Source organism: Ranitomeya variabilis, chromosome 1, assembly GCF_051348905.1.
Source record: "Ranitomeya variabilis isolate aRanVar5 chromosome 1, aRanVar5.hap1, whole genome shotgun sequence".
In the NCBI taxonomy this organism is placed as follows: Eukaryota; Metazoa; Chordata; class Amphibia; order Anura; family Dendrobatidae; genus Ranitomeya; species Ranitomeya variabilis.
In genome coordinates this window covers 227,468,723-227,481,278 of record NC_135232.1, presented here as the reverse complement: position 1 = coordinate 227,481,278, position 12,556 = coordinate 227,468,723, and the positions used below count along the sequence as shown (strand labels likewise).

Below are 12,556 nucleotides of genomic sequence, written 5' to 3'. Positions count from 1 at the left end.
GTTGCTTAGTAAATATCTAATTGGCTATTTTGCTGAAGTTATTTGGTGCATGCTAGAAATAGGTGACTAGCTAGCTCTCTACTATTGTTTTGTGTCTCTATACAATGTATATGTGATTTCTCTGCAGAGGTGTTGGTGCCATGGAAATTGTGGCCATGGATATGAAATTGAGAGGCATGTATATTGCAAGACAACTGAGCTTTACTGGTGTCACTTTCAAAATTGAAGAAGTTCCCCTCTCCCAGGATTATGTGAAAATGTACAATAAGTCTGTAAAATTGGTAGGTATTCATTTACAATTATTTTTCAGCTTAAGGATCACTTCCGTTATAAGTGACACTTTCTGTCTATATACTCCTATTATCAAGTAAACTTGTGTTGCACAAACTGCACTGTTTTGAAGAGGCCTTTATGACTTAAACACTGATCATTTTGTCTTAAGGTACCTTCACACGAAGCGACGCTGCAGCGATAGCGACAACGATGCCGATCGCTGCAGCGTCGCTGTTTGGTCGCTGGAGAGCTGTCACACAGACCGCTCTCCAGCGACCAACGATGCCGAGGTCCCCGGGTAACCAGGGTAAACATCGGGTTGCTAAGCGCAGGGCCGCGCTTAGTAACCCGATGTTTACCCTGGTTACCAGCGTAAAAGTAAAAAAACAAACAGTACATGCTCACCTGCGCGTCCCCCAGCGTCTGCTTCCTGACACTGACTGAGCTCCGGCCCTAACAGCACAGCGGTGACGTCACCGCTGTGCTTTCACTTTCACTTTAGGGCCGGCGCTCAGTCAGTGTCAGGAAGCAGACGCTGGGGGACGCGCAGAGGTGAGCATGTACTGTTTGTTTTTTTTACTGTTACGCTGGTAACCAGGGTAAACATCGGGTTACTAAGCGCGGCCCTGCGCTTGGTAACCCGATGTTTACCCTGGTTACCAGTGTAAAACATCGCTGGTATCGTTGCTTTTGCTTTCAAACACAACGATACACAGCGATCGGACGACCAAATAAAGTTCTGGACTTTATTCAGCGACCAGCGACATCACAGCAGGATCCTGATCGCTGCTGTGTGTCAAACTAAACGATATCGCTAGCTAGGACGCTGCAACGTCACGGATCGCTAGCGATGTCGTTTTGTGTGAAGGTACCTTTAGAGATGGGCCTTCAATGTTAATCAGTTGGTGATGCATTGTACATGCAGATCAGGATTTAAAAGGCTATTGGTATTATGCCGGATTCACACCTCTGTGTCACAGTACATTATGCATGGACTGACTGCAGGTCTCCTGACCCTGTATGCCTATGAGGCTGCTGAGTTTGGATTAAGAGACCAGAGGCCAGTCCGTGACAAACAGAAGTGTGAATGCATTGAGTCTTGGAAAACATTCTTAATAGAACAAAACATGTCCATTTGATATTTAGAGGTTGTCCACTACTAGGACAAACCCTTCTTGATCAGAATGTTTGGCCCCCATAAAATAATAAAACTTATACACTCCTCACTTGCCGGTGCTGTTCTCGAGGTGTCTGCTTTCGGTCTCCCTGGGGCTCTCGTGCGGTATTGTGATGCTGGCGCCAAATCAGCGCTGGCGTCACTGTCCCTGCCTTCCGACAAATTGAACATGAAAAGGAAGCCAGGCTGCAGCTGTTCTTGGACTTCCTCTTCATGATCGATTTGTCCAAAGGCGGGGTCGGTGACGCCGGCGCTGATTGGGTGTTGGCATCACGTGTCACAACTGCATTGGAGCCCCGGGTGAATGAGTGCCGACACTGCGGCAACGACGTCTGCACGTGAGGTGAGTATAAGCTCTATTATTTTATCAGGGCCAAGCGAGTTGTGGACACCATCTTTTAAAGGCATCTGTTAATTGAATATGCTGCCATAAGTAAGATCAGAGTGTTGCATATATGGGGCTATACGAATTCAAAAGAGCCCAATTTTTTTTTAACTATCACTTAGTTATTAGGAGCGATGAAAGAATACCATAAACTTGTAGTTATGGGTCTTTTTTTTTTTTTTCATGACTGGAACACTTATCGCCTCACTCCAAAGTCACTCTTACTAGCTAGTTTTGTTTTGTTTTTGCTCTGTATTCTAATTGGTATACAAATATGTATCTTCAGTGTCTTTTTGAATATTTTATAGTATCCAATACATTAGTTTTATGTAAAGACTACACACTTATGTTTTTGTTCTCTATTCTATCTGAAGTGGGTGCTGGCCAGAGAGCGGTTTCAGCAAGCTGCGGACCTAATTGATGCTGAACAGCGGATGAAAAAGTCTATGTGGGGACAGTTCTGGTCTGCGCACCAGAGGTTTTTCAAATATCTCTGTATAGCATCCAAAGTCAGAAGAGTAGTACAACTTGCCAGAGAAGAAATAAAAAATGGAAAGGTAAGCTGTGGGTTTTGTGTATCATGGTAATGTTAGAAGGGTTGCAATACACTAACTTACTGCTTTGTGTTCCAGTGTGTAGTTATTGGTCTCCAGTCCACTGGGGAGGCAAGAACTCTGGAAGCTTTGGAGGAAGGAGGTGGAGAATTGAATGATTTTGTATCTACTGCAAAGTAAGATTTTTAACACATTGTATTTATCAACATTTTAAAGTACTATTATTTTTTTTTATTTTAAATTCGTTTATTTATCAATCACAAATAAAATACAGTATACATATTGGTCTTTGTCATTAATTTGCATAGTTACATTTGCTATTAACGGAAAAGACATCAAATCATACATATACCAGTCATTTTAACATATAAATCACGCATGTGAAGATATGTAACCGTTAATACATAAAGTTCCTAAACTACAGCTAAACGAAGCTGATAAAACTACTACTACTATGCCGCCATTTAATATTAAATGTTATATTCTCTGTTGCGTGGTGCCTGTAGAATAAAAAATCAGATTATCTATATCCATACCAATTGTTTGAGTTCACAGAGTGAGATGGGAAGTGTTCCATCTATCCCAGATTTTATTAAATTTACCAGGGCAACCCCTATTTTGATAAAGTGTACGCTCATATGGGATAATCGCATTCACCAACTCAATCCAGGTCCTAAGAGAGGGGGGTGAACTTCCCATCCATCGCAATGCCAGCACTTTCCATGCCAGAAATAGTGTTTCCTGCAAAAAAATCCCAACATAATGTTCCCAGGCCTCCTCATCCCATACCCCAAACAGACAAACCAAAGGCTCAAGGGGAACCGGAGTTGACAATAAAGAGGTTAATAATGACGTTATCTCTCTCCAATATTGAGAGATGATGGGGCAGTTCCAAAAGTACTATTCTTGCATTACATTTCTTTAATTCATTTTATTGCATGAAAAATAAGTTTGCAATTGAAATGCTTTCTCTGCTTTCCTGAAATGAGGGCTTTTTTCTTGCATAGTATACACCTTGTTTCTATGGAGCTCAACAGCAGGTGCACTGTTACATTCCAGTAGAGGAGTTAACTCCTAACTTCTTAGACAGCTCTCCAATTGACTTCTATACAATAGTTAATTGCTCACCTACCTCCCCCTCAATAATGGTTCCTGACAAGGTTATCTTAAGTAATCACAATCCCCTGGCACCCAACATCATAGCTCTAAATGTCCTTAGGGAGTCAGGTGCTTGTTAAAGAGGGATTTTTGATACTAACCCTAAAATCTTTCTTGGAGCCTTCTTTGGGTTACATGGATAACCATGGTATATGCTGCTGTCGCTAGGAGACTGACACTAGGCAAAAAAGGAAAATATCTGCTCCTCCGCAGTATACACTTACCGACCAACACAAAGTACTTCAGTTAGTGTTAAATCATTAGGAGAAGCAACCAAAAACTGAACATACAGTATGTACCAACCCAACAATGAATAGTAATATACCTTGTAGGAAAGAAAAAAGGGCAGATAGTGTCTTATCTCACAATTTAAAAGAAGATTCGCCAGTAATGTAACTGCTCACCTGATGTAAGAGATTCGTAGGCATATAGTGCCAGCTGCCGCAGATCCACCGGTCGACACGCAACCGTAGCTAAATCGCTGAATAGGAGGATTTGTGTGTTATGATCCGCACTGCCAGCTCATCCAGAACAGACAAAATGTACAATTTGAACAGTGGTTTATTGTACGCGTTTCGGAGTGCTTAAGAAGTGGCTTAAGAATGGCGCTAATAGCGTTTGCGGCGCTGCAGGCCGCAACCGCATGTTTAAAATTTAGCCCCCGGCTTTTCCCTTTTATACAGGCCGGAGTTTTGGCCACGCCCACCGGCAGTTACCGCCGCCCACTCTTTCTGGCGCTTCTCGTTCCCTGAGAGAGACTTTCACTTCCTGATCTCGGCGGCCATCTTTGTACACCCACAGGGCTGATGCTGCAGCGCTGCTCCAGCATTTTCAATCACAGCCTTCAGGATTAGCGATTCCTGTGCATAACTCCCGTGTCATCACACTGTGGACCTTCCCTGGGGACTCAAGACACAGGACCATGGGTAAGCTTCAGAAACATAGCTTAACCCTTCCCCTGCTAGTAAGCGCTTTCCTCCAGGCTTTACTATGTCTCAACCAAAGCCTCACAAAAAGTCTGGGAAAACCCACACTGTATTTTTCACTGCATGAACCTTAACTTGTAAGGTATCATTACCCCAGGGTCACAATACTGCATTATGCACAGCTTGTGAACTGGTGACGGCTCAGGAACCACCTGTTGCTGATACTGAACCCAGCGAGCTTAGTCCCCCCTGAGTGGGCTACCTCCCTTTCCCGGTCTATGGCATTCCTAGCAAAAGCCTTAGAATCGTTCCGAGACCCTTCCTCTAACCAGGGCACTAGTACGGACGACTCTTCCGATGGTCAGAACCCCTCGTACTCCAGGGGTCGTACCTTGCCAAGGAGTTCTCACTCTTCCAGGAAAAGGACTCATGCCATATCCCCAGACCATCACCGGTTTTCGTGTTCCGAGAGCTCCACTTCTCGCTCCCCTTCCATGGGGCTAGTAGAGAACCTGTTTCAGAGGACGATTCTGACACGTCCCTAGATCAGAAATTTCATTACGTTCAGGAGACTCTCGACTCTCTAATTGAGTCAGTGAATAAGGCTTTGAGACTTGAGGAGGAACCCTTATCTAAAACGGATCATGCCGTGTCCTTTAAGAGGACCAAAACGAGCTCACAAAGTATTCGCCACTCATCCCGAGTTTAATCAAATTGTTGAATCTCACAGGATCCGTCCAGATAAATGATTCACAGGGCAGAAGCCCATGGAGTCCTAATATCCCTTTGCCCAGGATCTAAGAAAAGATTGGTCACAATCTCCCCTGGTAGATCCTCCGGTATCGTGCCTGGCTACAAAATCTGTTTTATCCTCCTCGGAGGGCGCCTCTATTAAAAATCCAACCGATCGTCAGATCGACAATATGGCGCGTTCAGCTTTTGAAGCCTCAGCGGCCGCACTCTTTCCATCTTTTGCCGCTACGTGGGTGGCTAAGGCTATGACCCACTGGGCTGAGGTCTTGTCACTGGATACCAATCTTTCCCCCCGATATAGCAGACCTCGCTACTCAGCCAGAGCTGGAGATTTTGTAGTGACCGCGTCCCTGGATGCCGCTGACTGCGCTTCTCAAGCAGCAGCAAATGCCATCACCATCCGGAGGTCCTTATGGCTCAGGGACTGGCATGCGGATTCTACTTCCAAAAAGTCATTGACTTCTCTCCCATATCAGAGCGGTCGCCTTTTTGGCGAAAAGCTCGACCAGTTAATTTCTGACGCCACGGGAGGGAAGAGTAAAATTTCTTCCACAACAGAGACCCTCTCAGCCTTTTCGGAACCTGCAACCACAGGCTCGGTCCCGATTTTTTATTTTTTATTTTTTTTTTTTTTTTCTTCTTCTTCTCTTTCGTTACAACTCAAACCGGTCCTCTGCTTCCACATCTCCCGGTTTTGGCCGGGCACAACGCGGAGACAGAGGTTCACAGGCCTCTTTTAAGCCTTCCCCTTCATGGAGAGGCAGGTCAAGGCAGCCGGGATCCAGAGGCGCCAGAACGGGCAGAACTTCCACACAATGACTACCTGCGGTATCCGGGGGACACCCTCAAAGTAGGCGGCCGCCTGCTTTCCTTCAGTGCTGCGTGGCTCTCGGTCGTTCACGACGAGTGGGTATGCGATCTAGTGTCCTCCGGATACAAGATAGATCTCTTATCTCGTCCCCCAAACCGTTTTTTTCCTGTCTTCTCCTCCCAGGGCAAAAGCATCAGTTCTTCAAAGCTATAAGCTCTCTGAGAAAAGACGGAGTTATTATTCCGGTCCCTCAAAGCGAAAGGTTTCAAGGTTTTTATTCAAACCTCTTCATTGTTCCAAAGAAAGACGGTACAGTAAGGCCCATAATAGACCTAAAACTGCTGAACAAGTTCGTCAGGGTGCGACTGCTCCGAGCGGAATCGCTTCGTTCTGTCATCGCCTCCATGGAAAAAGGCAAAGTTCCTGGCGTCTATAGACATCCAGGGCGCATACCTCCACATTCCTATTTTACCTTCTCACCAAAGGTTTCTTCGCTTCGCAGTTCAGGAAGATCACTTCCAATTCGTTGCTCTGCCCTTCGGCCTCGCCACCGCTCCCAGGGTATTCACCAAGGTCATGGCGGCTGCCGTGGCCATACTCCACACCCGAGGAGTGGTGGCGCTCCTGTATTTAGACGATATCCTCATCAAACGCCCCTCTTTCCACTCCTGCAAGGAAGCTGTGGCCATCACAATAGATACCCTTTCTCGCCTGGGTTGGAAGATAAACTTCAAAAAATCTTCCCCAGTGCTGGCTCAGCGAATTTCCTTTCTAGGAATGATACTCAACTCGTCCCGGGGGTTGGTTCTTCTTCCCCCGGAAAAGATCTGTCTTACAGTGAGAAGCTCAGAAGCTCTCTCAGCCTCGCTCTCACTCTCTGCGCTTCAGTATGAGAGTCCTCGTCAGGATGGTAGCAGCTATGGAGGCGGTTCCATTTGGCCAACTACACCTCCATCCTCTACAGCATGCCTTCCTGGCTGCTCAGGACAGGAACCCGTTCTCCCTAGACCGTCGGTTCCTCCTTCCCCAGCGAGTCAGACAGTCTCTCAGGTGGTGGACATTGAAATCCTCCCTGAATCAAGGGAAGTCTTTTCTTCCAGTACACTGGCTGGTTGTGACGACAGACGCCAGTCTTCTAGGCTGGGGAGTGGTGTTCCTTAATCACACTTCTCAGGGCTGCAGGTCCCCCCCCAGGAATCACGCCTTCCAATCAACATCTTGGAAATCCGGGCGATCAGGCTGGCACTTCTCCAGTTCCATCCCTTCCTAGCACGTCGCCCAATCAGGATTCAGTCTGACAACACCACTGCAGTGGCATACATCAACCGCCAAGGGGGAACCCGCAGCAGGGCTGCCATGACAGAGGTAGGCCACATCCTCTGATGGGCCGAGGAAAACCGCTCAATGATCTCTGCGGTTCACATCCCGGGAGTGGATCCTGATTGCGCCAGATTGGCCGCGCCGGGCGTGGTACGCGGAACTAGTTCAACTAGTTGCCGACGTTACCTGGCGATTACCGAATTGCACAGATCTGCTATCTCAAAGCCCCTTTTGCCAACAGAACTCAGAGGCACTGTGTTTGCCGGCATGGCCATTGAGTCCTGGGTCCTAACCCAGGCAGGTTTCTCTCCAGAAGCCATAGCTACCATGATCAGCGCTAGAAAGCCTACGTCTATGCGTATCTATCATCGCACTTGGAAGACTTCCTTTTCATGGTGTAGCGACCGAGGGCGTTCTCCTCTACATTTTTCCATCCATTCCATTCTCCAGGTCTTATAAACGGGTTTGGACTTGGGTCTCGCCCTTAGTTCTCTCAAGGGGCAGATCTCAGCCCTGTCTGTTCTCTTCCAACGCAGGATTGCCAACAGATTACAGGTCAAGACGTTTATTCAGGGAGTCTCCCATCTGGCGCCCCCCTATAGGATGCCGTTGGAACCATGGGATCTTAATCTGGTCCTCGGAGTTTTGCAACAGGCTCCTTTCGAACCTCTACAGGAGGTTTCCCTGTCTCTTCTTTCATGGAAAGTTGCTTTTCTAGTTGCGGTCACCTCTATTAGACGAGTTTCCAAGCTGGCTGCTCTGTCCTCTCCAGTTCCGGATAGGGTGGTTTTGAGGACATCCCCGTCTTTTCTACCGAAAGTTGTATCCTCTTTTCATCTCAATGAGAAGATTGTCTTACCTTCACTCTGTCCGGCACCAGTCCATCGCATCGAGAAGGCCCTTCACACACTGGATTTAGTGAGAGCTCTTAGGAGATACATCTCGCGGACAGCGTCTTTCGCAGGTCAGATGCCCTATTCGTGCTCCCGGAAGAACCGAGGGAAGGATTTCCCGCTTCCAAGGCTACAATAGCCAAATGGATACGTTCGGCTATTCAAAAGTCCTACCGAGTCAGAGGTCTTCCTGTCCCAGCAGGGATTAAGGCTCTCTCCACTCGGTCAGTGGGCGCATCTTGGGCAATCCGGCACCAAGCTTCGGCAGCACAAGTTTGTAAGGTTGCGACTTGGTCCAGCCTGCATACCTTTACAAAACATTACCATATTCACTCTAAGACCTCGGCAGATGCGGCCGTCGGCAGACTAATTTTGCAGGCGGCCATGCCGCATCTGTAACCTGTGGGTACAAGCAGCAATTGCAGTTGTTTCCCACCCAGGGACTGCTTTAGGACGTCCCAGGGTCCTGTGTCCCCCAATGAGGCGTAGGAGAAAAGGAGATTTCTCCTTTGCCACATTGGGGGACACAGGACCATGGGTGTTATGCTGCTGTCACTAGGAGGCTGACACTAAGTTGAGACAAAAAAGGTTAGCTCCTCCCCTGCAGTATACACCCTCGTGCTGGCTTCCAGAGACCCAGTTCAAGCTTAGTGTCCGTAGGAAGCACACTGGATTTAAACCTTTTTATTCCAGACGAAGGGGGCGACGGATTCTTTCATGTTCCGATCTCCCCCGAACCAACAACAGGCGAGCACGGGAGTTTCACCTCTCTGTATCCTCTCCTGCGACGTGGGAAGCCACTGCCTGAGCTGACCTTTATGGGCGACAGGACCCTTTCACGGGCACCGATGTCCCCCCGATTTACAGACGAGCACTGGTGTGTTACCTCCAGTATCCTCTTCTGCAGCCAGGCCTTTATTGCCGGACATCTGCCTTGCCCACCAGGTTTCACCCTCGGCTGTGCAGAGGCACTATACCACCGTGGCGTCCGTGCAGCCCCCACTGCATCACCACTGAAAAAGAGCGAGATGGAAGGAGGCGGACGGTTCCTCTCCACCCCCCTTTCAGGGGGACGGTGGATGGAGGCTCCCCCAACCCTGCACCGTCCCATTTACCCCGGGCACTTTATTGGGGTAAGTGTTGTCAGCGCACGCTTCTGCCGCTGTGTATTCTCTGGGGTCGGCTTTTATTTTATTTTTTTTCCTAAGGGCAGTCACTCTCTTCTTAGGGGCTCCTTAGGGCAGGATCCTTACCATAGCGCCGCAACTCTTTTTCCCCATGGTGCGCGCCGGCCGAGGCCGGATTTTTAGTCCCCGGCTTCGGCCTTCTCCTAGGCCGCACTCCGGTAAGCTCCGCCCACTCCACGGCCCCTCCCACGCTTCTGGCGCTACTCGCTCCCTGCGGGATCACATCTCAGAGTCTCTGCAGCCATGTTCCTTCCTGCTGCACGCAGCGCCGGCCGGCTTTCTCTCCCTACGGAGGATTTCTCCTTCTCCACTCTGCTATTGCGGGGCACAGGACCGGGTAAGGAGACGGCACTAGCTGCTTCCCTGCAGCGTTACCCCTCAGCTTCCTCATAGCAGACTTTATTCATTACATTAGGGTGCAACATGTTCCAGTCAAGGGGTAAAAAGATTACTAAGGTACATGCAACCTTTTTCTCTGCTTGTACCACCTGCCAGGCTCCTTTCCCCAGGCCTCAAAGCTCCCCGCTCTGCCCAGCCTGTGACGCCCAATGTGCCCAAGAGCCCTCCGCCGCCACCGACCCCAGTGTTCCTAGCCCCCTTGAGTGGGCCGCGTCACTGTCTCAATCCGTGGCTTCGCTAGCTAAGGCGATTGAATCCCTTCATGACCCCTCTCGGGAGCGGGGTGTTCGTTTTCCTGGGTTAAGAGACCCCTCTGCTTCAGGGGAATCTTCAGCCAGCAGGGGCCGCTCTCACCCACAGGAGGTTTGGACATCCGCAAAACGGATCCGCACTACCTCTCCTGATCATTCACCTCGCCATTCAGCTACCAATAGCTCCACTTCTCGCTCACCCTCTCCAGGGGCTAGAAGCGATCACGACTCTTGAGTATGAGTCCGAGGCGTCCATGGACCCGGATTCTCCGGAGTTCTGCTCAACTGTTGACTCCCTTATTGAGGCTGTCAATCATGCGCTAAAGATTAACGATGACCCTAATTCAGCTCCGGATCACGCAGATTCCTTCACTAGAAACAAGCGATCTCATAAGGTGTTCGCCTCCCATCCGGATTTTCTAGAGATAGTTAAGAGGCACAGGGAGCGACCGGATAAAGGCTCTGGAATCTAAATATCCTTTTTCCTCAGAGCTGGTTAAGGATTGGACGGAACCACCGCTGGTAGATCCTCCGGTGTCGCGTTTGGCTACCAAAACGCTGTTATCAGTACCTGACGGTGCATCAATTAAAAGTCCCACAGAGCGCCAGTTGGATTCCCTGGCGCGCTCAGTGTATGAAGCCTCAGGTTCCTCCCTATCCCCTTCCTTCGCTGCGGCATGGGTCGCCAAAGCTATAGTTTCCTGGGCAGATACTCTGGCACATTCCATTCAGGACCAGGCTCTTCTGTCTGATGCGGCGGACCTCGCTAAACAAATTGCTATGGCGGCAGATTATGTGATATACGCATCTTTAGACGCAGCAGACTGTGCGGCATCCGCGGCTTCAAACGCAGTCACCATCAGGAGAGCTATCTGGCTTAGAGAGTGGCGGGCGGATTCCTCCTCAAAAAAGTCTGATTTCTCTCCCCTTTCAGGGCGGACATCTATTTGGAGAAAAATTGGACCAACTTATTTCTGATGCTACAGGGGGAAAAAGCAAGTTCCTCCCTCAACACAGGCCAAAAGCTGCTTTTCAGCGCCAACAGTATTTTCGTTTTCGCCCCTTTCGTGGTGCCCCTTTCTGGTCCAATTCCACAGCCTCGTCTAGATCAGAACGATCTACACGCACAGAGAATCTCGGCCTTCTTACAGACTGAATCAGTCCTGGCGAGGAAGACCTAGGCAACCCAGAATCAGAGGTTCTAGACCTGCCAGATTTCCTTCACAATGACTCGGGGAGAATTCCAGTCGACACCACCGAGGTAGGGGGACGCCTGCTTGTTTTTCGTCATGCCTGGCTTTCCGTCATCCCCGACGAATGGGTCAGAGACCTGGTGTCGTCTGGTTACAAAATAGAATTCTCCAGCTCGGTTCTTTCCCTCTCGTCTCCCGACTTCGGGAGCTCAGTCTCGCGTTCTTCTCTGCACCATCGAATCCCTCCGCCAAAACGGGGTCATCGTTCCAGTTCCGGAACACGAGAGATTCAGAGGTTTCTACTCAAACCTCTTCGTCGTGCCAAAGAAGGACGGGTCCGTACGCCCCATCTTGGACTTGAAGCTCCTAAACAAGCACGTAAAAGTACGGCACTTCCGGATGGAGTCCCATCGGTCCGTCATTTCCTCATTGGAGCGAGACGAGTTTCTAGCATCAATAGACATCAGAGATGCTTATCTTCACATTCCAATCTTTCCGCCGCATCAAAAGTTCCTTCGTTTCGCCACATTGGATTCCCTTTCGCGCCTTGGCTGGTTAATCAACCTGGACAAATCCTCCCCTGTTCCAGCTCGAAGGATCTCTTTCCTAGGCATGATCCTAGACACGGCCAAGGGGCTGGTCTTTCTTACTCAGTCCAAGGCCCAAGCGCTTCAACAGGGGGCCCGGAAGTTTTCTCGCACTTGCCCGCAGTCCATTCGGTTTGCCATGAAGATCCTGGGGAAGATGGTGGCCTCAATGGAAGCCATTCCCTTCGCCCAACTGCATCTCCGTCCCTTACAACAAGCTCTACTGGACAATTGGGACAGGAGTCCCTTTACCCTCGACCGACCATGCCCTCTATCCCCGCGGACCAGGCAAGCGCTCACGTGGTGGACTTTGGAGTCAACTCTCCACCAGGGGAGGTCTTTTCTTCCGATCCATTGGCTGGTGGTGACCACCGACGCCAGTTTCCTCGGTTGGGAAGCGGTGTTTCTCCACCACACTGCCCAGGGGCGATGGTCGATGCGGGAGTCGAAACTTCCCATAAACATTCTGGAGATCCGTGCTATCAGATTTGCCCTGAGACGTTTTCACCCTCTGCTTGCGGGTCACCCAGTCCGAATACAGTCTGACAACGTCACTGCTGTGGCGTACATAAACCATCAAGGGGGCACCCGTAGCAGGGCAGCGTTGCAGGAGGTCACACACATTCTCCGTTGGGCCGAGGACAACCACTCCACCATTTCCGCGGTGCACATTCGAACTGGGCGGCGGA

The 12,556-nt window shown here is 49.5% G+C and overlaps 1 protein-coding gene across 4 annotated transcripts in view; it reads left to right on the top strand.

Annotated features, from left to right (window-relative positions):
• The window catches only part of SBNO1 (strawberry notch homolog 1), an 81,700-nt gene that overhangs the window by 28,635 nt on the left and 40,509 nt on the right, over window positions 1-12,556 (top strand). For all 4 annotated transcript variants that reach the window (XM_077293206.1, XM_077293204.1, XM_077293205.1 and 1 more), the window contains 3 exons: window positions 128-281; window positions 2,210-2,392; window positions 2,468-2,565. In XM_077293206.1, coding sequence (XP_077149321.1) covers window positions 128-281; window positions 2,210-2,392; window positions 2,468-2,565 — 435 coding nt within the window. The remainder of the gene's footprint in view (window positions 1-127; window positions 282-2,209; window positions 2,393-2,467; window positions 2,566-12,556) is intronic.